The sequence below is a fragment of the Camarhynchus parvulus genome, chromosome 23, assembly GCF_901933205.1.
Source record: "Camarhynchus parvulus chromosome 23, STF_HiC, whole genome shotgun sequence".
NCBI classification, from domain to species: domain Eukaryota; kingdom Metazoa; phylum Chordata; class Aves; order Passeriformes; family Thraupidae; genus Camarhynchus; species Camarhynchus parvulus.
The window spans coordinates 2,101,692-2,126,781 of NC_044593.1; the positions used below are offsets into that span (position 1 = coordinate 2,101,692).

Here is a 25,090-nt window from a genome sequence, read left to right on the forward strand (position 1 = left end):
ATGTTCAGCCCCCTGGAGCTGTCACTGCCTCTCTGAGGCACTTCCAGGAATCCACCAGTGATTCCTGTGGGGCAGGAAAATGAGCCTGGACAAACAGGAATTATCTTCATCAAGCACAAACTAACGAGGGAGAGAGCAGCAGGAAAAATTCCCAGCTCAGGGTCACCAGGGAATTGTTGGGATCCCACCTGGAATGAGATCCTGAGATTGTGCTGGATCCCAGAATATCCTGAGCTGGAAGGATCCCCAAGGATCATCCAGTCCAACCCCACCCTGGGCATGGTGTCCAAACCTTCCTGGAGTTCTGGCAGCCTTGGGAATGTTCCCATTCCCTGGGCAGTGCCACAGCACCAAAAACCCCAAAACCTTTCCCTAAATCCCCCCTGGAACAGCTCCAGCCATTCCCTGGGATCTTGTCCCTGCTGTGACACTGCTGTCACCACGATGCCCAGGTGAGCTGAGGCTGTCACAGGGCACGAGGACAAACAGACCCAGCAGGAACAGCCCAGTCCAAAATCTCATTTCAGGAAAAACCTAAGAAAAGGCCCTGGATGTTGCCAAGGAAGTTTGATGGTTTGGTTTGTAGGGTTGGAGGAAAAGGTCACGAGCTCATGGGATTTGAATTGTCCATGTTCAGACAGCAATGGAGACAGGGAAGATTTATTCCCAAATCCATGGGAAATATTCCACTCACCAAGAGAAATGGCTCAGAAAAATCACCGAGTGCCACCCCCGGCATGGCAGGGACACCTTCCACTGTCCCAGGCTGCTCCAAGCCCATCCAACCTGGCCTTGGACACTTCCAGGGATGCAGGAGCAGCCACAGCTGCTCTGGGAAATCCATTCCAGCCCCTCACCACCCTCACAGCCAAGAATTCCTTCCTAAAACCAAATCTAAAGCTGAACATCCGAGCTCCCCTCTACCCTCTCCCTTCTCAGCCAGGTCAGGATCACAACCCGCCTTGGAATCACAGAACCAGGAACGGTTTGGGTCAAAGAGATCTTAAAGCTCATCAGCTCTAAAGCCAAAGGCTCAAGGCCTTCTCCACCTTGGTTTGGACCCTTCCAGGGAGGAGGCACCACAGCACATCCCGTGTGGCGGCCCGGTAGATCCCACCCGGGCCGGGAAAACACCGGGAGGCCTCCACGCTCGGTATTGCCCGCCGGCCGTGAGGCAGCGCGTTCCCCGGGCACCGCCAGCCCCGAATCTCGGCCCTCAGGCCGGCAGTCCCGGGCACCGCCAGCCCCGAATCTCGGCCCTCAAGCCGGGAGTTCCGGGCACCGCCAGCCCCGAATCTCGGTCCTCAGGCCGAGGGTGCCGGGTACTACCAGCCCCGAATCTCGGCCCTCAGGCCGAGGGTGCCGGGCACTACCAGCCCCGAATCCCGGTTCTCCGGCCGGGGGTTCCGCCAGCCCCGGATCCTCCCGGGCCCGCCCCGGCCCCGCCGCCCCCCACCCGGGCCCGCGCGGGACAACGGTCCGCTCGCTGTCCTCTCCCCGGTCCGCACACCACCAGCCAATCAGCGCCCACCTCCCCGCGCCCGCCTCCCCCTGGCGGGCCAATCAGCGCGCGCGTCGCGGCCCAGCCAATCACAGCGCGGCCGTTGCTGAGGGGGGGGCCGCAAGGACCCCTCGGGCCGCCCCCGCCCCGCGCCCCCTCACGGGCCGCCGCCGCCGCCTCCCCCCCGCCGCGCTCCCCGCGTACTCACCGGGGCGGCCGGCGCCGCGACCTCCGCCTGCTCCGCCCGCTGCCCGCGCTGCCTCCGGCGCGGCCGGCGGGAGGGGGGGGAAAGAGGGGCGGCCGGAGCGGAGTGAGCGCCGAGCGGCCGAGAAACAAGATGGCGGCGGGTCCGTGAGGCGGCGGGGCGGAGGCTCCGCCCTTTTTTGTCGTTCACCCCCCCACCCGTCCCTTCCCCTCCCCGGGCTGGGCCGCGGCGGCGCGCGCGGGCGCGGGCGCGTGACCCGGCGAAGATATCGCGAGATTTGCGGGTTGGGCGGGAGTGGGTGGAGGGGCTGTGAGGGAGAGGGACGGACCGGGACAAACCGGGAGGGACCGGGACGAACCTGAGGGACCGTGAGGGACGAGGACAAACCGAGAGGGACAGAGACAATCCTGAGGGACCGGGGCAAACCCGGGAGGGACGGGGACAAACCTGAGGGACCGGGACAGGAATAGGGACAGACTGTGAGGGTCAGGGACAAACCTGAGCAACCGTGAGGGACAGGGACAAACCTGAGGGACCGGGGCAAATCATGAGGGGCGGGAACAAACCTGAGGGACCGGGACAGGAACAGGGACAAACTGTGAGGCACAGGGACAAACTTGAGGGACCGGAGCAAACGGGGAGGCATCTCAGATGTGACCGTGCCGTGAGGGGCAGCCAAACTCTGGCTCCATCATAGATCTGCCCTGTCCTAAAGCCCCACCTGTCCAGCTTTAGTCTTCCAGTGTTTTTCCTGCTTTATAAAAAAAAAAAAAAAAAAGCAGGAATGCTGCGATGTTTTCCAAGCTTTTCTTCTCTGTCAAGTATCCTTGTAATAAATTGCATGGTAAAGAAACTTGTTAAAGATGTTGGATAAAAATGCTTTAGGTGTGTGAGTTGCAGTGAACTTTTTTTCACACCAGGATTTGGCATTTTCTGGGATTTTTTTTTTTTTTAATAGGAGTTAGTTTGAAATGGAATTTAAATATATCCAGTGTTCCTGAGTTGACTCATTCCCAGAGTCCCATTATGTAGCTTAAGTATATCTGCCCACAAAAGAAGAAAAAGAACTATTTTACATATCTGGGAGACCACAGAGTTCTGATTGTTCACACTGGGGGAGAAAAATATTCCTGAAATCGACTTAAATAGATAAAGGAATTAGAGATGCTTTTTCTCTCTGAGTGGAGACTCGAGGCAGCTGATAATCAGAAAAAAACCCCAAAAGCAGCACCAAAGGGAGAGGAAGAAAAGGCTGCCTTGACATTCCCTTCAAATCCATCAATTCTGGAAGAAAATCCAATGGGAATAATGAGGAAAATTAGTGAGGGGATTTATATTTTCATGAGGAAAATTAGTGAGGGGATTTATATTTTCATGAGGAAAATTAGTGAGGGGATTTCTATTTTCCTTTTAAGCTTTTCCTTGAAGCCACAGAGGGCTGGAGCTGCTGCCTCATTCCCGGCCCCTCATCTGGGAATTGCCATCTCCTTTCCTGCGGGGATTTTATCCCAAAGATCCTCCAGGATCCCTTCCCCATGGGACAGTTTCATCCTGTGGATCCTCACAATTCCATGGAGGAACCCAAGGAATTTATCATTTATTCCCACATATATATATATATATATGTTATTATCCATGGTAGGAATCTCTGGAATTCTGCTTTAATGGATTAACTGAGTCAATTAATAGATCAGTAAAATAATGTTTTGCATTTCCAACAGAATTTTTTTTGCCTTTCTGCACATCCATTTAGCAGCAGGATGTCCCTGGCAGTGCAATCCCAGGGATCATCCAGGGACATTCCAGTGAATCCAGATTTTCTCCTGCCATCCTGGAGCTGCTTCAAGCCAAAGTCGGTGCCCAGTTCCCAGATTTCCTGGCTCCAGGACACACTCAGAGGTGATTCATGCTTGCCTCAGGATTTCTCCCATTTAAAAAAAATTCCCTTTTCTTTAGGAGTGACTCCATCTTTTTGCCTCCTCATTGTCCTTCTGGTGGCCCAATTTGCAGCCTGGCCAAGTTTCTTTTTTTAAAATAGCGTTTTTAATATCATTGTTCAGGTTATAAAAATAAATGCCTTGAAATATTGTTTGGGATGAGAAAGGAAACTCAGATCCCACGGGGCTGCTGCACTTCCAGTCACCCTTCCCAAAATTGATGGCTGGGTCTGCCCTGCTAGAGGACAAAATCCCATTCCCTGCAAGCACAGGGATTTGGGATTTGTGGTTTTTGTGGAAGAAATGGAGGAAATGGGACAAATTTCTGTGTCCTCTGTGGGCTGGGAGCTCGGCTGCCCCGCAGGCTCCGTGCTGGCACTGGAGTGGGAAATGTCTCACAGCGAAATTCCTGCAGTTTTATTGGAACTCTTGAGCCTCAGGGCACTTGCAAGGCAGCCAAGAGAAATAAAAGTCGGGATCGTGGAGCGGTTTGGGTTGGAAGGACATTCAGGATCATCCAATTCCACCTCCTTCCCATTATCCCAGGCTGCTCCAGCCTGGAGTTGAACTCTTCCCAGGATAGGGCAGCTTTCCTGGAAATCCATTCCCCCCACCTTTACATCTCGTCCACTTTGAGTTTTTGGTTTTTTTGGTTTTTTTTGAATTCCTGAATTTCTGAGCCATTTCCTTCTGATCCATCCCCACAATTCCCTGGAAAACGCCTCATTTCTTAATTAATTACCCAGCCCTGCTGCTGCCAGGCCCAGCTGTCGGAGCACCCAGCTTGGATCCAGTCCCTCTCCAGGGATTTCTGGACAATCCCCCCTCGCTCCTCCTCCTCTTGCCGCGGATCCTTTTGTCCTTCCTCCCCACCTGCTCCCTTTCCCGGCAGCAATGGATCCATTGTCTGGAGCCGCTCGGCTTTTCCCACAGGGATTGCAGCTCCGCAGAGCTCCCTGTCAGCCTGCCCGGAACGTGCGGGAGCCAAAGAAAACAAGAAACAGGGAGGGAAAAAAGGAAAGGAGAAAGTGATTTTGCAGGAATTCGGTGGCGCTTTGATGAGTTTGGACCCATCCAGCACCTTCCACCTGCTCATCCCGTCCCTCCAACGCTTCCCACTGCACCCCGGAGGTGGATTTGGGAGCTGTGGATTTGTTTGGTATGGAGGAAAATCAGCTCAGAGCAGCAGGGACCGGGCTGGCCCTTCCCAGCTCTGGCCCCGCCATCCCCCGGGATTCCCGTTCCAGCAGCGCTCTGGATTTATCCCAAACAAGCTGTTGCTTTGGGGCAGAAATCCACAGGCACGGGAAAACCTGGATAGAAATTCTTCCTGGACGTGGACACGCTGCTTTATGGATCTGCAGGGAAAAAAGGGGCCATTTAGGGCCAGGTTTTGGGGCCTGACCCTTTGTGTCACATTCCCAGATGGAAATGCCACCTCCCACCTGGTGCCTGTCCTAGCTGGGATGATCCATATAATATTTAAGGATATTTGGGAATATATCTGTGCCTGGACACTGATTTTTTTAACCATTCTGCTTTGACATGAAACCCCTGGGAAGATAATTTGACCTATGGGTGTTGCCAGAGGATCCCTTGGGAGCCCAAAATTCCTGAGGGATGATCCAGGATCAACCCTGGGCTTGTGGGTTCCCTTTTGTGCTCAGGTTTGAACCTGTGTCCTGGGAAATTCTACCTTTTCTGCTCCAGATGGGAATTCCCAAAGGAATCCTGCTCTCCCTCATTCTCCCAGCCCTCATTTCCTAAGGAAGAGCCGACAGGAATCAGGAAAAACCCCCAAAACTTTAGGATCAGCACTGGAAGCTGAGATACTCATCCTGGTGCTGCCTGGGAAGCCTCATTCCCAATATTCCCACTTTGCTGGGGAGAGGATTTCCCAGGAAAGCACCTCCTGCCCAGTTCAGCCCCCTGGCTGTCCCAGTATCCAACTGGTGAGCACTGGTGACCTGATTGCTGCTGCCAGGAGATTTTCCTGGTCTCCACACGGCTCCTGCTCCTGCCAGAAGTGGGACACAGCTTCCAGCAGGGAAGGAGCTGACCCAGCTCCAGAACTCATCCCACTGGGCACTTCCAGAGGGGCCAGAGCTCATCCCACAGCCAGGGCAGGGTTATTCCCCCTTGGGATTCCCAATCCTGCCCTAAAGCAGCCCCTTTCCATAACCCTTCTCCAGGTGCAGCTTCTCCTTCCCTGAATGCAGCTGCAGGACCTCCAGAGCAGCCTCAGAGCCTCCAGGACAGCCCCAGGGCAGCTCCAGGATCCTTTTGGGAAATCTCAGTCCTCTGGAGACCTCCAGGAACCTCCTGGGAAGTCCCAAAATCTCCTGAGGAGCCCTGGGATGCCCCAGAACAGCTCCAGAACCCTTCTGGGAAGGCTCAGTCTTCTGGAAAGCTCCAGGACACTCTTGGGAAGCCCCAGGATAGCCCAGGACAGCTCCAGGACTCTCCAGAGCAGCTCCAGGACCCTTCTGGGCAGCCCCTGAATTCCCTGGGCAGCCCCAGGATGCTCCAGGACAGCTCCAGGATCCTTTTGGGAAATCTCAGATCTCTGGAAAGTTCCAGGACCCTCCTGGGCAGCCCAAGGACATCCCTGAGAAGCTCCAGGATGCTCCAGAGCAACTCCAGGACCCTCCTGGGAAGCCCCAGAACCTTCCTGAGCAACTCCAGGACCTTCCTGGGAAGCCCCAGAACCTCCCTTGGGCAGCTTCAGGACATTCCTGGGAAGATCTAGAGTGCCCCAGAGCAGCTCCAGGACCCTCCTGGGAAGCCTCAGTCCTCTGGAAAGCTCCAGGACCTCCCTGAGAAGTCCCAAAATCTCCTGGGAAGCCCCAGGACTTCCCAGAGCAGCCCCAGAGCCCCGACATTCCCACCCTTTCCCTGGGGTCTCCATCCCCATTCCCTCCCCCTCTCTCCAGGATCCATCCATGGGCATTTCCCACCCTGTCCCAGGGAATGGCAGCTCGTGGCACCCACGGGGGCTGCAGATCCCGGGGTCACCCTCACAGGCTCCCCCACCTCCAGCAGGATCATCCCTGTCCCCACCCTGAGCCGAGGCTGGGAATCCTCTTAGGGCATTTGTAGCGGGATAATCGCGTTAAGCCGCCCCGTGGCGCCGGCACAAACCCAAAAGGGAAAGCAGGAGGTGATGAGGAGCCGGCAAAGCCGAGCTCCTTAAGGAATTAAGAGACATTGGAGATGGGAGAGCTCTGATGGGATCTCAGGACAAGGCTGAGCCTTTGGGGTTTGTCCAGCCAGGGAAGCAATTCCCAGGAAATTGGTGCCACACAGCCCCAGCCTGGAATCTGCAGCACCAAAGCCTTCCCAGTGTGAGGTTGGTGATCCCAGGAAAACCAAAGGGAGCAAAAAACTCCCAATGGAACTGAGAACTCCAGTCACTCCAGCCACTCCTATCATCAAAAAGCAGCTGGGAAAAAAATCCCACAGAGAATCTTTTAGGGACGTTGTTTTCATTATCTCTTCCCCCCAACAATGTGTTCCCTCCACAAAGCTGGAAATTTCATGGAATAGCCTTCCCTGCTGGGAGAATTCCAGCTGGTTTTCCAAACTCTTCCTCACCAAGGCCCCTCTGGACAACCTCCCTCCTCCCTGAGTTTGTTTATATGCTTTGAATCCCATTAGGAAACCATCTCCCTCCTTCAGCGCTGGTTTATCCAAGTTTCCATATTTAGTTCTTTCAGCTATTCCTGTTCCTGAACCAGCTTTCCTGCTGCATCCCAGTTTTTCCCTCCAGCACGGCAGGGAATTATCCCACATCCTCCCTGCACTGATGGATGCTTGCACTCACTGAGCCACCCCGATCCCAAATCTCTCCCCAGCCGGGCCCTAATCCCGGCATTGGGAATGCCCCGTGCAGCCCGAGGTGCTGCCCATGGGATGGCGAGCTGGGAATTGCTGGATTTTAGGGAGGGACAGAGTTAAAGGCGGCAAAGGAGGCTTTGCTCCTGGCACGTGGCTCCATGTCAGCCGGCAGAGGCAACGCAGGGAGAGGAGGAATTCACCCCGGAGGAATTCACCAGGAGCAGGGAGACGCTGCCTAGAGGGAAATCGGTGCTTGGATCCCGGCAGCCAAGGTGAGTCCAAGGGCAGCGCTGGAACTGCCGCCTCTGCGCCCAAACCTCCTCCCTCGCCAGACCCCAGACCCCTCCAGTGTCCCCACGGTGTCCCCATGGTGTCCCCACAGTGTCCCCATGGCTGCTCCAGTGGGATTCCCAAAGCCCGGCTGAGCGGGATCAGCTGGGAGCTCCAGCTCCGAGGTCCCGGGGGTCTGGCTGGGGACTCTTGGGGTCCATGGGGGGGTTGGCAGCTGCTCTTGTTGTCCGGCTGGGACAGAAGGGGCACGTGGCAGCTCCAGAGTCCAACTGGTGGCTGGAGGGTCCAGCTGGAAGGTTTTGAGCTCCAGCTGGGGGGATCTGGGGTCTGGCTGGGGCCTTTGGGGTTTGTTTGATTGGTGTAGGGTCCAGCGGTTGGATGTAGGGTCCAACTGGAGGCTCTTGGGGTCCTATTGATGGGTATAGGGTCTGGCTGGGGGTTCTTGGGGTCCAATTGATGTGTGTAGGGTTCAGCCTGAAGCTTTTGGGGTCCAGCTGATGGGTGTAGGGTCCAACTGGAGGCTCTTGGGGTCCCATTGATGGGTATAGGGTCCAATTGATGGGTATAGGGTGCAGCTGGAGGCTCTTGGGGTTCAACTGATGGCTGTAGGGTCTGATTGAAGGGTGAAGGCTCCATCTGGTACCTCTTGGGGTTCAATTGCTGGGTGTAGGATCCCTCTGGTGGCTCTTGGGGTTCAATTGCTGGGTGTAGGATCCCTCTGGTGGCTCCCAAGCTCTGGTTAATGGATGCAGACTCCAGCTGAAGGCTGTACGGTCCAGCTGGAGGTTTTTGGGGTCCAGCTGCTGCCTGTACGATCCACTTGAAGGCTGTAGCGTCCAGCTGGAGTCTCCCGGGGACCGGCCGCTCCTTCCATCACCCCTTAGGATCCACCTGATGGCTGCACGCTCCTGCCGCTGCCGTTTGGGCTCCGGCCGGTTCCCCGGGGAGCTCCGCCCGGACCGTCGGGGCCGGGCCCGGGGCTCCCCCGCCCGCCGCTCCCAGCAGCCCGCCGGGGCCGGGGGAGGAGCGGGCACGGGCGGCGGCGGCGGCGGCGGCGGTGAGTGAGTGCCCGCGGGGTGCGGCGCTCCGGGACAGCACCGACAACCCCGCGGCCACCGGGCCGAGCGGGGCCGCACCTGCCCCGGAGCATCCCCGGGGAAGGTGAATTAATTTGGGGATGGTGAATTTGGGGATGGGGAATTTGGGGTTGGTGAATTTGGGGATGCCCGGCGCGGTTGCGCTACCGGGGAGCAGCGCGATGCGCGCTCCGGGAGGAGGGATGGAGGGAGGCGAGGGGTCTCGACCACCGTGGGGACAACACCGGAATCCCCCCCGTGCCCCACGGCATCCCTAAATCATCGCCCAGGCTCCGAGCCGGGATGCGAACCCCCCAAAATCATCGCTGCGCCGAAAACGGCGGAGCTGCGGCCGCGCTCCCCCCGTTGCCGAGGGCTCCCTGGGCCGGTTCCCCGGAGCCTTTTCCCGGTGCGGGGCGGGCAGCGCTTCCCGGCCGGCGGCTCGGCACCGGGAGCGCCTTCCCGTGCCATCCATCATCCCGCTGAAAGCCCGTTGACGTCAAGCCCGTCCCGTGCCCGCCGGTCCCAGCGCCGGGAAAACCGGGATAGGGACCGGGAGAAGCGGGAAGGGTCCTGGGGAGGGTCTGCCCCGGGGCACCGCACCGGGCTCAGCTCGTCCCGGGCTTCCCGGCGGCTCCAGGCTGGGATTTGTGCGTGGATTTGTCTCCTCCTCCATCCAGAGCCTCCTCTGCCTTCCGTGGGGTTTGGGGCATGTGCTGGGGTCGGTTCTGGAGGGAAAATTGTTCGGGAAGGGGTGAGGAGCAGTGAGACCATGCCCTGGGATGGGCAGAGCTCCTGTGCTGCTCCCTCGTGCCACAACCAGGGGGACAACAAGTGGGGACAGCCCGTGGGCATCGCCCTGGCACCCCGAGGGGCTCAGGCCTGGCTGGCCACAGGGTCCCCTCTGTGCCCCAAAATGGTCCCCAGGGCCACTGTGTGGGAGCTGGCGTTGAGGGTGGTCCCCATGGGAGGTGGTGGCTGTGAGGGGCTCTGTGGTGAGCAGTGCCCATTCCGGGGGCCTGAGGGGCTCTGTGGTGGGCAGTGCCCACCCTCAGGGGTCTGAGGGGTTCTGTGGTGGGCAGTGCCCACCCTCAGGGGTCTGAGGGGTTCTGTGGTGGGCAGTGCCCACCCTCAGGGGTTTGGGACCCACGGGAAAGGGGCTTCCAAGGCTGAACCCCATCCCTGTGTGCCCAGGGAACATCCAGGGCTGTGCTGCTTGTTTCCATTGTGAGCTGGGGGTGGGAGGCTGCGCATCCTCCGCGAGCACAGGATGGGCTTTGCTGCCGGGCACGGGAGCCTGGGGCTGTTCTTCCAGCACAGGACGAGGGAGCACCTGCCCAAACCAGCCCTGCCTGATCCCCTGGCTGTTCCCAAACCATCCCTGTTTTCATCCCCTGGCCATTCCCAAATCATTCCTGCCTGATCACCCTTGGCCATTTCCAAACCACCCTTGTGTTCATCCCCCAGCCATTCCCAAACTATCCCTGGTTTCATCCCCTGGCTGCTCCCAAATCATCCCTATTTTCATTCCCTGGCCATTCCCAAACTGTCCATGCTTTTGTCCCACGGCTGCTCCCAAACCGTCCCTGTTTTCCTCCCCCAGCCATTTCCAAACCATCCCTGGTTTCATTCCCTGGCCATTTCCAAACCACCCCTCTGTTCATCCCCCAGCCATTCCCAAACTACCCCCTGGTTTCATCTCCTGGCTGCTCCCAAACCATCCCTGGTTTTGTTCCCCAGCTGCTCCCAAACCATCCCTGTGTTCATCCCCCAGCCATTCCCAAACCATCCCTGGTTTCACTCCCAAACCATCCCCGGTTTCACTCCCAAGCCATCCCTGGTTTCACTCCCAAACCATGCCTGGCTGATCCTCTGGCTGTTCCCAGCTCTCCTTTCCAGCCCCGTTCTCCTGTGCCCGTTTCCTCCCGCACCGACACCTCCCCGAGGCCACTCCCGCTGTGCTCACACCTCTCTCCCTCTGTTCCATCTCCGACCTCTCTTTGTGAGGCCAAACTCCTGCCGCCTCCCACGCTCCAGCCTCTCGCTTTGTCCCCATTCCGGCCTTTGTGGGACAGGGACAGAAGGTGACATTGCGGCAGCTTGGCCCCAAATCCGGGGGTGAATCCCCCCCTTCCATCCACCCCGAGCTGCTGCCATCCCTGGAGCTCAGCTCTCCGTGGGCTCCCACTGCAGCACAGCCCTTTGGGAAGCCTCACACGGATACAAAATGCAGTTTAAAGTGACGAAAATCCCTAATTTTCCTGCTGATTAAAACCGGAGCTGTGTGACAGCAGCTCTTGGCGTCCCTGTCAAGGCACTTCAAATGTTTTGTCACCACATCTCCACGAGCGGGGAGAGAGCCTCAGTTAGGAATTATTGGGAAGGGATTGACAGCCCCACTCCTCCCGCTGCCTGCCGGGATCAGGAGCTCCTTCCTCACCCTGGGACGCTCTGCTGGGAGCCTCTCCAGGCTCCTCATCCTTTCCACAGACAAAGAGACACCTGGAGATGGAAGTTGTGCTCTGGAAATTGGGAACTGTGCAGATTTTAGTTGTTGGGTGGTGAAGCAGCACCAGAGCTTTCGGCCTTATCTTCCCACAAGTGCTCTGAGGAGCAGCACCTTGCTGGGATCATCCCGTGTCCCTCATCCCATCCTCCTGCTCTTCCAGGGATGCAGGAGCTGCTGGGACCCCCAGAGAGCCACCAAAGCTCCCCCCATGCCACAGCGAGGGGTGTTTGCCGCAGGCTCTGCCCTCTCCTGGCATCTCTCCGGCTCCCAAAACTCTTCCCAAGTTTTCTGCTGATCCCTGAAGAAGCTCGGGAATAATTGTGCAGCCTTAGCAGTTAAAAAAGCAACTTTTTTTCTGCAAACAAAGCTGCTCACCCCCGGCTCCTGCTGGGCTCGGGAGCCAGCTGGGATCTGCGGGATGGATGGGGCAGGGAATGTCAGATCCAGCCAGACTGTTGGCACATCCTGCTGCTGGATGTGCATTTGGGGATGTGGCTGGGTTCTGTGACCCATCCTGGAGCTGGTGGCTTGACCCTGGAGACCCCAGGAGCACTGGGCAGGTGCCAAGAGTGGAACCTGAGGGATTTCAGGATCCAGAGCTCCTGGAAAGCACCAGGGATATTTGCCAACGTGGAACAGGGAGGACCAGGGCGATCTGCTGGGTGCTGCTGGAACGAAATCAGATGTTCCCTGCTGGTAGGAGCAGCAGAAAGCCGGAGCTGAGAGCAGCCCTTCCCCTGGAGGAAGCAGCTCCATGAAATATTGATGGGATTCACACACAGCAGCCGAGCCTTGCGAGCTGCATTGCAGAGCTCGGAGCCGGAAAGGCAGCGGCAGCCGGAACGGGAAAAGCTCCTCTCCACCTTCCCTCTGTGCCAGGGACATCAGCCCCAGCCTGGCACGGCCCTGCCAGCCCTCAGTGCCACCAGGACAAGGGTCAGGATCTGAGTGGGGCCGTCCCATTCCAAACCCATCCCAGGTTTCTTGCATCCCCACGGAGCTGCCCCAGTTTTTGGGGCCACGCGGCTGCAGCGGCCCACTGCCCACGGTGCCAGCTCCTGTGTGTCCCCAGCCAGGTCCTGCTCCGTCCCCAGCTGCCCATGGTGGCCACAACCAGCACTGAGGTGCCACCAGAACAGATCATCCACGCTCTGGATTATCTCCAGGATGGGTTGGACCATTGGGAACGGCCGGTGCTTGCCGCAGTGGCTCTGGTGGCCAGTTGGGCTCAGTGGGCGCTGGCTGTCCCCCAGCCCGGCCCTGCCGGGTGCCTTTTGCTCCTCGGATTCCTTGATGTTGCCAAGGAAACGCTGGGATTCAGCACAGATCTGATTTAACCGGGCGCAGACGTCACGCAGGGACACGGGGGACAGGGACAGCGTGGCCCTGGCGCAGCCTCTGCTGTCCTGCAGCCCCTTCCCCACCAGGAAGGGCTCCAGTGTGGACGGCCTGGAATTCCACACCCGTCCCACCTTCCCAGTGGAAGATGGGCACAAAGTGGCTGCAGGAGGATTCTGTGTCCTGCTGGCTCCCCATGGAGGATCCCACTGGATCCTCCTGGAGCTGTGACATCCAGAGGTGGACACATCCCCTGGGAATGGGCATGGAAAGGGAATTGCCATGAGCAAGGTGTGTTTGGACACAGCAGGACTCAGGAAGATTCCCAGGGGACATTTCTCCTGTGTCGCTGCTGCCTGGAGAACGCATGGTGGGCTGTGGCTCCCAGTTTGGATCCCAGGGGTGCTCCCACTCTGGATCCCACTGTTGCTCCCAATATGGATCCCACTGGTGCTCCCAGTACGGATCCCACTGGTGCTCCCAGTTTGAATCCCACTGGTGCTCCCAGTGCAGATCCCACTGGTGCTCCCAATGTGGATCCCACTGGTGCTCCCAGTCTGGATCCCACTGGTGCTCCCAGTACAGATCCCACTGTTGCTCCCAGTTTGAATCCCACTGGTGCTCCCAGTACAGATCCCACTGGTGCTCCCAGTATGGATCCCTCTGGTGCTCCCAGTGCAGATCCCACTGGTACTCCCAATGTGGATCCCACTGGTGCTCCCAATGTGGATCCCACTGGTGCTCCCAGTATGGATCCCACCGTTCCTCCCAGTACAAATCCCACCGGTGCTCCCAGTATGGATCCCACTGTTGCTCCCATTCTGGGTCCACTGGTGCTCCCAGTTTGAATCCCACCAGTGCTCCCAGTATGGGTCCCTCTGGTGCTCCCAGTACGGATGCCACTGGTGCTCCCAATGTGGATCCCACTGGTGCTCCCAGTGCACAGCCCCATCCAAACTTCCCAACTTTTCCAAGGAATGGAACACATTTGGACCCATCTTTTAATTTTAAGCTGATGCAGCAGCAGCAGCAATAACGCTGCACCTGCAGCAAATCCCAACCAGGACAGAACTTTGCTAGCCTGCCTGAGCCAGGAGAAGCTGAATTCCAGGACCTGGAGTTCCTCCCAAATTCCCAGCTCACATGCACCCAATTATAGCCCTTGTTGGGCAATTAAAATTATACAAGCAGCTGCCTATCAAAGCTGAAGCAATTAATTAGAATGAAATACTTTTAGGGGAAATAAGCCATGCCTTATTCCCAAATTCCTGGAGGAGCAGGTGTGTGGGAGCTGGGATGCTGCAGCTTGTCCTGGTGTGCTGTTGCCTAGACAGGGCCTTGGGGTGGCAGCTCTGGCAACCTTTTTATTCCCAAAAAAAGCTGATTTTAGTATCTATCTGCTCCAAACATCCTCAGTTTTCAGTGCTCTCCCTCCAGGCTCAAGGCAGCCCCAGCCTCAGAAGGACAGGAAGAATTTCCTGCCCCACTGCCAGGGTTTCCAGCCCCGTTTTTCCCTTGATGGTTTTGAGGGAGCAAACAGCTCCCAAAATCCCTCTGCCTCCTTCCCTGGCAAGGCAGCATTCCCAGCCACCCCCACCGTGCTCATTTAGCACCTTCCTCCTCCTCCTCCTCCTCCTCCTCCTCCTCCTTTCCCACCTGTGTGGGGGCACCTGCAGGGCTGCTCCCTCCTTCTCCAGAGCTTTTCCCAAGGCACCCATTTTCCCCATCCATATTTTTTCCCCTCATTCCTGTTTCTGTGGCGTATTTGGGGCCAGCACTGCCTCCCAGCCCCGGCTTGTCCCTTCCCACACCTGCAGCCCCCCTGGCACTGCCCAGTCACCTGTGACCCCCTGTCCTGCCTCGAGCCCCACTTTTCCCATCCCTACGGCATCTGTAGGGATCCAGGGGGGTCACCAGCTCCCTGAATCCCCGCTCAGGGATGCTCCCAGCACATCCCACCCCGCTGGACCACTGTGGCCCTGCTCGGGGCTGGGAGGAGAACTGGGTCAGCCGTGTAACCATGGAGATGCTGAGGGAGATGCTGAAGCAGCGCCAGCACAGCCCCGGCTCTCCAGAACCCTGGAAAGCTTCACCCGCCCTGGCACCCTCCAGATCCGGCCGGGATGGGGCTGGGAAGCTGAGCCGAGCCTCCTCCTCCTCCTCCTCCTCCCCGGCGCAGGGCCGGTAAGACGCCTCCATCTCTTATTTTCTTTTCATATTTTTTTTTGGGGTGCCACCAGCGGGGAGGGGCAGAGCTCGGCCCCCGCCATCCACACGCAACAGGGATCCCGATTTTCCTGCCGCTTGCGCTCATCCATCGGCGATGCTCCAGCCATGACACGGCTCCCGGCGCTGTCCGCGGGCTCCGTGCATCCCTCGGGCTCGCCGGGGAACTCCCGGGGGCTGCCGGTGCTCGTTGTTTCCCGCAAGGACCGAGCGTGGTGGCGGTGAGCGCTGCGGGGGCTGCGGCGCTGCCCCGGGAGCTCGGGACGCGGCTCCCATGGAGCGGGATGGATGCGGCGTCACGGTGGATGGCTCCGAGCATCCCGGGCTTGGGATCCGGGCATAAATACACGGGGGGGAAGGGGAAATGGGGGTTTGAAGGGAAAGCTCTGCGCTTCCCTGGCTCCCCGCGCTGCCGGGAAGGGGGAGCCGGGGCAGGGGCAGAGCGGGGCTGGGGGTTCAGCAGCGGGGCTGAGGGGTGGTGGTGGCCTCGAGGGTGCTGTGGTGGCATCGAGGGTGCTGTGGTGGCACCAGGGGTGCTGTGGTAGCGTCAGGGGCGCTGTGCCTATGCCAGAGATGCTGTGGCCGTGCTGAGGAAGCTGTGGTGGTACCAGGGATGCTGTGACTATGATGAGGATGCTGTGGTGGTACCAATGATGCTGTGACCATACTGATGGCACTGTGGTGATACAGGATGCTCTGGTGGCACCAGGGATGCTGTGACTGCGATGAGGATGCTGCGGTGGCATCAAGGGTGCTGTGGCCATGCCAAGGGTGCTGTGGTGGCATCAAGGGTGTTGTGATTGTACCAAGGATGCTGTGGTGGCATCAGGGGTGCCATGGCCATGCCAGAGATGCTGTGGCCGTGCTGAGGATGCTCTGGTGGTACCAAGGATGCTGTGGTGATGCTGAGGATGCCATGGCCATGCCAAGGGTGTTGTGGTGGCACTAAGGATGCTGTGGTGGTACCGAGGATGCTGTGGCTGTGCCAAGGATGCTGTAGTGGCATCAATGATGCTGTGACCGTACTGATGGCACTGTGGTGATACTGAGGATGCTGTGGCCATGCTGAGGGCACTGTGGTGGTGCTGAGGATGCTGTGGCCATGCCAAGGATGCTGTGGCCATGCTGAGGGCACTGTGGTGGTGCTGAGGATGCTGTGGCCATGCTGAGGGCACTGTGGTGGTGCTGAGGATGCTGTGGCCATGCTGAGGGCACTGTGGTGGTGCTGAGAATGCTGTGGCCGTGCCAAGGATGCTGTGCCCGTGCCAAGGCTGGCTCAGCCGTGACAGCCACAGTCTCCAGCACTCAAACCCAGTCTGCAGCCCAGCTCATCTCAGCACCAGGCACCCCTGAACCCCCACCCAGCACCCACTCTGTGCAGAAACAGATTGTGCAGAGAGATACGGGATAAAATCACGGGCAGGCGAAAGCAAATCCTCCCTTCGGGCTGAGGAGCTGCTCGGCTTCCTTTGCAGTGGATTATCCCTGTGTGTGTTGCATTGGAAATGATCCCATTAGCGCTCTGCTCTCCTGATCTAATTTGCTGCCACCAGAGCCTGGTGCTCTCTGGGCGGCTGGAGCAGCCAGTGGGGAGCAGCAACAGGAGCCCTGTGTGCTCTCCTGGCCCTACAGGGCTGGGCTGTCACAGGGATTTCTCACCTGGAGCGTGCAGGGGCCTGGGCTGGGCCTGGCTGAGCCCTCGTGCGGGGGGATTTGTGTTTGTACAGGCACAGCCTAAGCCAGGGCTGCTGGTGGGGAAACTGAGGCATGGGGAAGTGTTTGGGATCCATTCCCTGTGTCAGGTGCATCCTAAGGGAAAACTCAGGGGTTGCAGCAGGTTTGGAGCCTGACAGCGGTGGGTGGCATTGGGAAGTGTCACCTCAAAGGTCCCCAAGGCAGCAGATCAGCCCTGACCCCTCCTTGAGGAGGTGCTGGATGTCAGCACGGGGCTGTGATGGGGCAGATCCAGAGCTGGGATTGCACCTGGTGCCAGTGGCTCCATCCCTCTGGAGCTGGGATACTTCCCACACCGATGGCTTTATCCAAGGGTCTCCATCCCTCTGGAGCTGGGGCTCATCCCAATGGCTTTATCCCAGAGGATCCATCCCTCTGGAGCTGGGATACATCCACACCAACAGCTTTATCCAAGGGCTCCCTCCCTCTGGAGCTGGGGGTCAGTGCTGAGCCACCCCAGGCACCAGGAGTGGGGGCAAGGCCGTGGGTCAATGCCTGGGCAGAGCCAGGAGGGAAAACCCCAGCCGGGAGGGAACTAATTAATGATATTAATGACTAATCACCCACTCAGCCCTGCCATTGATAAATCCGCGAGTTCAGCGGTGCTGGAGCTGATCCCACAGCTCCTGCCAGGTCTCACGTGTGATTCCCATCAGGTCTCATCCCAGCAGAGCGCCCACCCTGCCCCACTCCCCATCCCTCTCTCCTGAAAGGGAAACATTTTTCCAAGCGCTGCCTCCATCCATTATCACAAAGTGGCTTCACTTGGCCTGCAGTTAATAATTCACCTTTCCCTGGAAGATGGATGCTCCATCCTGCTGGAGTTTAAATATTCATGGCCGAGGGACGGCAGCAGGGCTGTGTGGGAGCTCTGCCATCCACCCCTGGTGCTCCCATCCAGGGATTCCCATCCCATCGCCTGGAGATGTGCAGATGTGGAGATGTTTGGAGAAAGGGATGTGTAGGGAAAACTTGGCTGGGTGTGATTCTGGATGGGGCTGTACCCAAGGGACCCCTCACCCCTGGCTGGGCAGGGTGGTGGCACTCAGAGCTTCCTGCCCATCCAGGTGTCTCCGGGATGCTGGGAGTGTTTGGGTCCTGCAGGGAGCTGAGGCAGGGCTGGATGTTCACCCCAGGGGTCCTGACCCCTTCCTGCTGCTCCCATGGGTGGGGGAAAAAAATCTTGGAATATACTGAGATTAAAGGAACCCACAAAGATCATCCAACTCCTGGCCCTGCACAGACACCCCAAAATCCCATCCCTGGGCATCCCTGGGAGTGGCATCCAAGCAATCCTAGAGCTCTGGCAGCCATGGGAATGTTCCTATTCCCTGGGGAGTTCCCAGTGGGAAAACCTTTCCCTAATTTCCACCCCTCAGCGGGTCGTGCCACCTGAACTTCCTGGATCTTTTAACCCTTCCATGGCACCACCCATCCCCGCGGGGACGATGCCACAAGCCCCCTGAACGTCCCCACCTTGTCCCCGCAGCTGATCCCGGGCAGCAGAGCCGGTGCCAGTGCCGGCGGGCGCGCTGACCATGTTCAACGGGGATGCCAGCTCCTCGTCTGCCAGGAATGTGGTGCGCAGCTCCAGCATCAGCGGCGAGATGTACAGCCTGGAGAAGAGCGCACGCGGCAGCGCCGACTCCGTCTCCGTCACCGTCACCGCCAGCAAGAAGCGGCGCTCCAGCCTGGGCGCCAAGATGGTGGCCATCGTGGGGCTGTCCCAGTGGAGCAAGAGCACCCTGCAGCTCAACCAGACCGGTGAGAGGACACCCTGATCCCCCTCGTGGGGTTTGAGGTGGCCACCAGGCGTGATTTGGTTGCCCGCGTGTCATGGTGGCATCCAAAAACGGCGCCTGAAAATGACACTCCAAAAATTACACTTCAAAAATGGCGCCTGAAAAATGGCACTCCAGAAATGGCACATAAAAATGACACCCAAAAAACTACACCCAAAAAAGGACACCACCAAAATGACACCTAAATTCCTTATATTATAATAAGGCATATAATATAATATAATATAATATAATATAATATAATATAATATAATATAATATAATATAATATAATATAATATAATATAATATAATATAATATAATATAATATAAGTATTATATATTGTAGATATAATATATTATAAACATATATAATATATAATATATAAAATATATATTATATCTACTATATATAATATATATATATATTATATATATTATATATATTATATATAGTATATAAAATAATATTATATTATAATGTAATCATAATTATATACATTTTATAATTCTAACAGCTTCAATCACTGCCCAGTTAATTTTTCCCTACATTTTAAGGCCAGTTCCAGGGAGCTGCCAGGACTGGGCAAACCCTTGTGTGGGGACAGCCCTGAGCGAGCAGGACAAAGCTGGCGATGCCACCACTCACACATGGTCACACAGCAGGGCCTGAGGACAGTGCCAGGGCTCATGCCACCCTCCTCCTCCTCCTGCTGCCATCTGCCACCACCGGGGACACGTGGCGGGGAGGGGGGTGGAGGAAAGGGGACATCAGGTGGTGCTGGGGCTGCGCCCACACCTGTGGCACTGCGGATTGTCCCCTCCGGCACGGGGACAGGGATTTTGGAGGACAAGGGGATGGAGAAAGGGGACATCAGGAGCATTGGGGCTGTGCCACTGAGGGTTGTTGTCCCCTCTGGCATGGGGACACGGGGATTTTGGAAGCCCAGGGGACATCAGGCAGCGTTGGTGCTGTGGCATTGCAGGTTGTCCCCTCTGGCAGGGGACACGGGATTTTGGAGGACAAGGGGATGGAGAAAGGGGACATCAGGAGGCTCTGATATTGTGGATTGCTGTCCCCTCTGGCATGGGGACAGGGGCGTTTTGGAGGCCAAGGGGACAGCAGGTGGTGTTGGGGCTATCCCCACAAGGTGGCATTTTGGGTTGTCCCCTCTGGTATGGGGACAGGGACATCAGGAAACTTTGGGGTTCTGCCCACACCCGCAGGTTGCTGTCCCCTCTGGCACAGGGACATGGGCACGGGGGGGTTCTGGAGGCCAAGGGGACATCAGGTGGTGTTGGGGCTGTGCCCACACCTGTGACATTTTGGGTTGTCCCCTCTGGCACGGGGACAGAGGCACAGGGAGGGTGGAGAAAGGGGACATCAGGCAGCGTTGGTGCTGTGGCATTGCAGGTTGTCCCCACACGGCATGGGGACAGGGATTTTGGAGGACAAGGCGATGGAGAAAGGGGACATCAGGAGCGTTGTGGCTGTGGCACTGTGGGTTCCTGTCCCCTCTGGCACGGGGACTTTGGAGGCCAATGGACGGTGCCAGCTCTTGTGGGATGAGTGGGGCAGGTCTCAGTTGCAGAGGGGACCCTCAGCCATCCAAAACTGGGACAGAGTGAGGCTGTGGCAGATGGAATGGGGACACGGGGACATGGGGACACGGAGCCAGCCCGTGGCTCTCCTCTCCTGCCGCACCGGGCTGTGTCCGTGCAGGATCCCGTGGGAATTCACCCAGGGAACGGTGCACAACTCCCTGGAACGATGGAAAGCAGGAAGGCAGGGAAGGGCTGGGGGCAGGAGCTGGAGCTGATCCCGTCTCTGATTCCAGAGGGCGGCCCCAAAAAGCTGCGCAGCACCATCCGCAGGAGCACCGAGACCGGCATCGCCGTGGAGATGAGGACCAGGGTGACCCGGCAGGGCAGCCGGGAGTCCACGGACGGCAGCACCAACAGCAACAGCTCCGACGGCACGTAAGGAACGGGGCAGGGAGCGGGGAGAGGCCGCCGGGAGCCCTCTCCTCATTCAGATGGATACTCCATGAAAATCCTTTGCAGGTTCATCTTCCCCACCACGCGGCTGGGAGCCGAGAGCCAGTTCAGCGATTTCCTCGACGGGCTGGGGCCGGGGCAGCTGGTGGGGCGGCAGACCCTGGCAACCCCGCCGATGGGTGAGCAGGGGCAGCGCCCGGGAGGCTCCCGAGGGAGGGAAGGGGGGAAGAGACCGCGTGTTTATTCCAAGAGACCGTGTGTTTATTCCCAAGGCTCCACCTCAGCACATCCCGGGATGTTTGGGATTGCTCTGCCCCATGCAGGGCTGTGATGGTGTTCGCAGGGGTTTTCGGACTGGGGAAGAGATGAGGATCTGACTCCATGTTTCAGAAGGCTTGATTGATTATTTTATGGTATATATTACATTAAAACTATACTAAAAGAATAGAAGAAAAGGTTTCATCAGAAGGCTGGCTAAGAATAGAAAAAGAAAGAATGATAACAAAGGCTTGTGTCTCAGAGAGTCCGAGCCAGCTGGACTGTGGTTGGCCATTAATTAGAAACAACCACATGAGACCAGTCACAGATGCGCCTGTTGCATTCCACAGCAGCAGATAATCATTGTTTACATTTTGTTCCTGAGGCCTCTCAGCTTCTCAGGAGGAAAAATCCTAAGGAAAGGATTTTCCATAAAAGTTGTCTGCGACACAGGGGACCAGGGCTCAGGGCAGGGCATCCCTGGGAAGCAGCAGCTCTGCCTTTTCCCGAGGCTTCCTCGTCCCTGGGCTTCCTTTTCGAGCATCCTGGAGCCAACCCTCACCTTCTGTCCCTCTTTTCCTTCTGAAATCCCAAATGGGGATCAACAGTTGTGCCCCAAGTCTGAATCCCCAGCCAGCAGCAGCAGCTGGGGACAAACCCCACGGTGGCTCCTGATCCTGCCGGGGCTGGAGATGCTGGGAATGGGAAGAGATGCCCGCTGTCCCCTGTCCCGTCCCCTCTGTCCCTGTGGTACTGGGAGCTGGTCCTGAATAAATCCCAGCAGGAGAGAAATTCAGGGAAATTCAGGGAAATTCAGGGAAGGGAAAAGGGAAAAGGGAAAGGGAAAAGGGAAAGGAAAAGGGAAAGGGAAAGGGAAAGGGAAAGGGAAAAAGGAAAGGGAAAAAAGGGGAAAGGGGAAAGGGAAAGGGGAAAGGGAAAAAAGGGGAAAGGGAAAGGGGAAAGGGGAAAGGGCAAGGGGAAAGGGGAAAGGGGAAAGAGAAAGGGTAAAAGGGGAAAGGGGAAAAGGGGAAAGAGAAAGGGGAAAAGGGGAAAGGGGAAAAGGGAAAGGTGTGGTTGGCCCCCTCAGAGTTCCTAGCCCCTTGATCCCTCCTGTCCCAACCTCTCCTTTTCCTGGGGATCACCCAGCCTAGGTAAATCCCAGCCTTATTCCCACCATGAGGGATAAAATCCCAGTGACAGGGATGGAGCTGAGGAGGAGCTCCCACCCCGATCTCTCCTCGCTCCTTCCCATCCACGGAGCCCCCAGTTCCCAACAAACCAGGCACCCAGTGGGATGTTGGGTGTGAGGATGGGGGTGCCCAGATCCCACTGGTGACGGGGACACGGGGCTGTGGCTGTCCCCAGGGGGAGGTGACCATCAGACGTGTCCCCCCTTGCAGGAGATGTCCACGTGGGCATGGCTGACCGCAACGGGCAGCTCGAGGTGGACGTGATCCAGGCCAGGGGGCTCATCCCAAAGATGGGCTCCAAGTGCATCCCTGGTAGGTGGCTGTGGAGGGAGGGGGGGTTTGGGTGCCGTGCTGGGGTCATCCCAGGATCCTGCTCCACGTCCCTGCTTGTCCCTGTTTCCCACGGCAGCCACCTATGTGAAGGTTTACCTGCTGGAGAACGGCGTCTGCCTGGCCAAGAAGAAGACCAAGGTGGTGAAGAAAACCTGCGACCCCTCGTACCAGCAGCCTCTGCTCTTCGAGGAGAGTCCCCAAGGCAAAGTCCTGCAGGTGGGCAGGGACACCTTCCCCTGTCCCAGGTGGCTCTGAGCCCCATCCAGCCTTTCCTTGGACACTGCCAGGGGTGGCACAGCCAGAGCTTCTGTGGGCTGCAATGCCCTCCTTGGAGCTGGGATGTTCTCCTTGAGGTCTGGGATGTTCTCCTCAATGCCTGGGATGCTGTCCTTGGGGTTGGAATGTTCTCCTTGAGGTCTGGGTGCCTTCCCTGGGGTCTGGAATGCCATGCCTGGGGTTGGGATGTTCTCCTCGAGGTCTGGGATGTTCTTCTCAAGGTCTAGAATGCCCTGCTTGGGGTTGGGATGCTCTCCTCGGGGTTGGGATGTTCTTCTTGAGGTCTGGGATGTTCTCCTCAAGGTCTGGGATGCCTTGCTTAGGGTTGGGATGCTCTCCTTGGGGTTGGGAAGTTCTCCTTGAGGTCTGGAATGATCTCCTTGAGGTTGGGATGTTCTCCTTGAGGTCCAGGGCGTTTTCCTGGAGGTCTGGGATGCCCTGCTTGGGGTTGGGATGCTTTCCGTGGGGTTGGGATGGTTTCCTCAAGTTTGGGATGCTCTCCTCGAGATTGGGATGGCCTTTTTGGGATCTGGAATGCTCTTGAGGTCTGGGATGGTCCCCTCAAAGTCTGGGATGCCTTGCTTAGGGTTGGGATGCTCTCCTTGGGGTTGGGAGGTTCTCCTTGGGGTTGGGATGGTTTCCTCAAGTTTGGGATGTTCTCCTTGGGGTTGGGATGGTCTCCTCGAGGTTGGGATGTTCTCCTCGAGGTTGGGATGCCCTCTTTGGGATCTGGAATGCCCCGTGCCAGGACCTCCCCACCCTCACAGGGTGAGAGGAGCAATTCCAGGGATCCCCAGAGCCCTTCCTGCCGTCCCTCAGACCTCCCCAAGCCCGACCCCAGCAGGGTTTTTCCATCTGGGCAGGATTTCCCCGCAGCTCCCAGCTCCATCACCCCTTCCCTGCCCGCAGGTGATCGTCTGGGGCGATTACGGGCGCATGGACCACAAGTGCTTCATGGGGATGGCCCAGATCATCCTGGAGGAGCTGGATCTCTCCAGCGCCGTCTCGGGCTGGTACAAACTCTTCCCAACCTCCTCCCTGGCCGACTCCAGCATCGGACCCCTGACCCGCCGCCTGTCCCAGTCCTCCCTGGAGAGCTCCACCAGCCCCTCCTGCCCGTAGAGGCTGGGATTGGCGAGGAGACATCCAAGGAGACCTTGCAGAACTGGTCGTGGAGAGCTGTAAATATCCTTCTTCTTTTTTTTTTTTTTTCCCCCTTTTTTTTTTTTCAAATTTTCAATCTCCTTCCCCCACAAAAAAAAATCTGCCCTGGATGCCCTCCCTGGGAAGGGAGAGGGAGCAAGGACCGGGTGTGAGGCAGGGGGGAAGGAGAGGTGAAAATTCCCCACCGAGGGCTGTGACTGCCAACGAGCCCAGACTGTTCCAGAGCTCGTCCTGGGAGCTCCCAGCTCTCTCCCAACCCTGCTGGGAGCAGCCCAGCCTGGCTGAGGACGAGGTTCCTTTGTCCTGCCTCGGGGTTGGGATGGTTTCCTCAAGTTTGGGATGCTCTCCTCGAGGTCTGGGATGGCCTCTTTGGGATCTGGAACACCCTTCTTGAGGTCTGGGACGGCCTCTTTGGGACCTGGAACACCCTTCTTGAGGCCTCCCTTTCCCTGCCTCCCAGGAAAACGTGGCTTTCCAAGGGGAAAACCCCACCGAACTCAGAACAGATCCGACTCAGCACTATTTTTTTGTTTTCCAAGGAATGTAGCATCTTCTCTTATGTAGCTTTGCCACGTGCTAACAACACATTCACTGCAATACCCAAGAGAACTCCGGATGGACCGGGAACATCTGCCAGCCTCATCCCGTTTGGTCGCTTTCCCAGCACTTTTGGTGGCCATTTCCCTGCCTTTTTCTGAATTTTTTTTTCCCTCAATTTTTTGGGGTTTTTTTTTGGGTTTTCCCGGGAGCATGTAGCCTGTGACCATTGCCAAAGCAAGAGGGGACAGGGAAAGGGGCGCTGGCCTCCCCTCGGTGTCCACTGGGCTTCTCCTTGTGTCTGGCCAAAACCAGACCCAAAGGACAAACTCCGGGAATGCCTCGTGGCAGGAGGAAGAAGGCGACACAGCAGAGCAGGAACACCAGGATCCTGGTGGATCAGCTGCCTCCCAGCTCCTCCCTTCCCAGCTGGAGGGCTGGGATGCTCTCCGTGGAGCTGAGATGTCCTCCTTGGAGCTGAGATGTTCTCCTCAAGGTCTGGAATGCTCTCCTTGGAGCTGGGATGTTCTCCTTGGAGCTGAGATGTTCTCCTCAAGGTCTGGAATGTCCTCCTTGGAGCTGAGATGTTCTCCTCGAGGTCTGGAATGCTCTCCTTGGACCTGGGATGTTCTCCGTGGAGCTGAGATGTCCTCCTTGGAGCTGAGATGTTCTCCTCGAGGTCTGGAATGCTCTCCTTGGAGCTGAGATGTCCTCCTTGGAGCTGGGACGTTCTCCTTGGAGCTATGTCCTCCTCAAGGTCTAGAATGTCCTCCTTGGAGCTGAATGTCCTCCTTGGAGCTGAGATGTTCTCCTCAAGGTCTAGAATGTCCTCCTTGGAGCTGAGATGTCCTCCTCGAGGTCTGGAATGCACTCCTCAGATCTCAGATGTCCTTCTTGA

At 57.5% G+C, this 25,090-nt stretch overlaps 2 protein-coding genes across 2 annotated transcripts in view; one reads left to right on the top strand and one right to left on the bottom strand.

The window, feature by feature from the left end:
- The window catches only part of NFYC (nuclear transcription factor Y subunit gamma), a 28,921-nt gene extending 27,138 nt beyond the window's left edge, over positions 1–1,783 (bottom strand). Inside the window, exon 1 of the mRNA XM_030964427.1 lies at positions 1,710–1,783. The gene's annotated coding sequence lies outside the window, so the exon portion shown is untranslated. The remainder of the gene's footprint in view (positions 1–1,709) is intronic.
- A 7,053-nt stretch (positions 1,784–8,836) lies between these two features.
- On the top strand, positions 8,837–24,888 carry RIMS3 (regulating synaptic membrane exocytosis 3). Its single transcript, XM_030964431.1, has 7 exons — positions 8,837–8,932; positions 18,144–18,418; positions 20,275–20,416; positions 20,501–20,613; positions 22,093–22,194; positions 22,292–22,431; positions 23,401–24,888. The coding sequence occupies exons 2-7, from the start codon at positions 18,193–18,195 to the stop codon at positions 23,611–23,613; spliced, it is 936 nt and encodes a 311-aa protein (XP_030820291.1). The 5' UTR covers positions 8,837–8,932; positions 18,144–18,192; the 3' UTR covers positions 23,614–24,888.
- The last annotated feature ends 202 nt before the right edge of the window (positions 24,889–25,090 follow it).

Coding starts and splice junctions, on each gene's coding strand:
- RIMS3 (XM_030964431.1), top strand. CDS start 18,193: ATGTTCAACGGGGATGCCAGCTCCTCGTCTGCCAGGAATGTGGTGCGC. Junction 18,419..20,274: donor CCTGCAGCTCAACCAGACCG/GTGAGAGGACAC, acceptor CTCTGATTCCAG/AGGGCGGCCCCAAAAAGCTG. Junction 20,417..20,500: donor AGCAACAGCTCCGACGGCAC/GTAAGGAACGGG, acceptor AATCCTTTGCAG/GTTCATCTTCCCCACCACGC.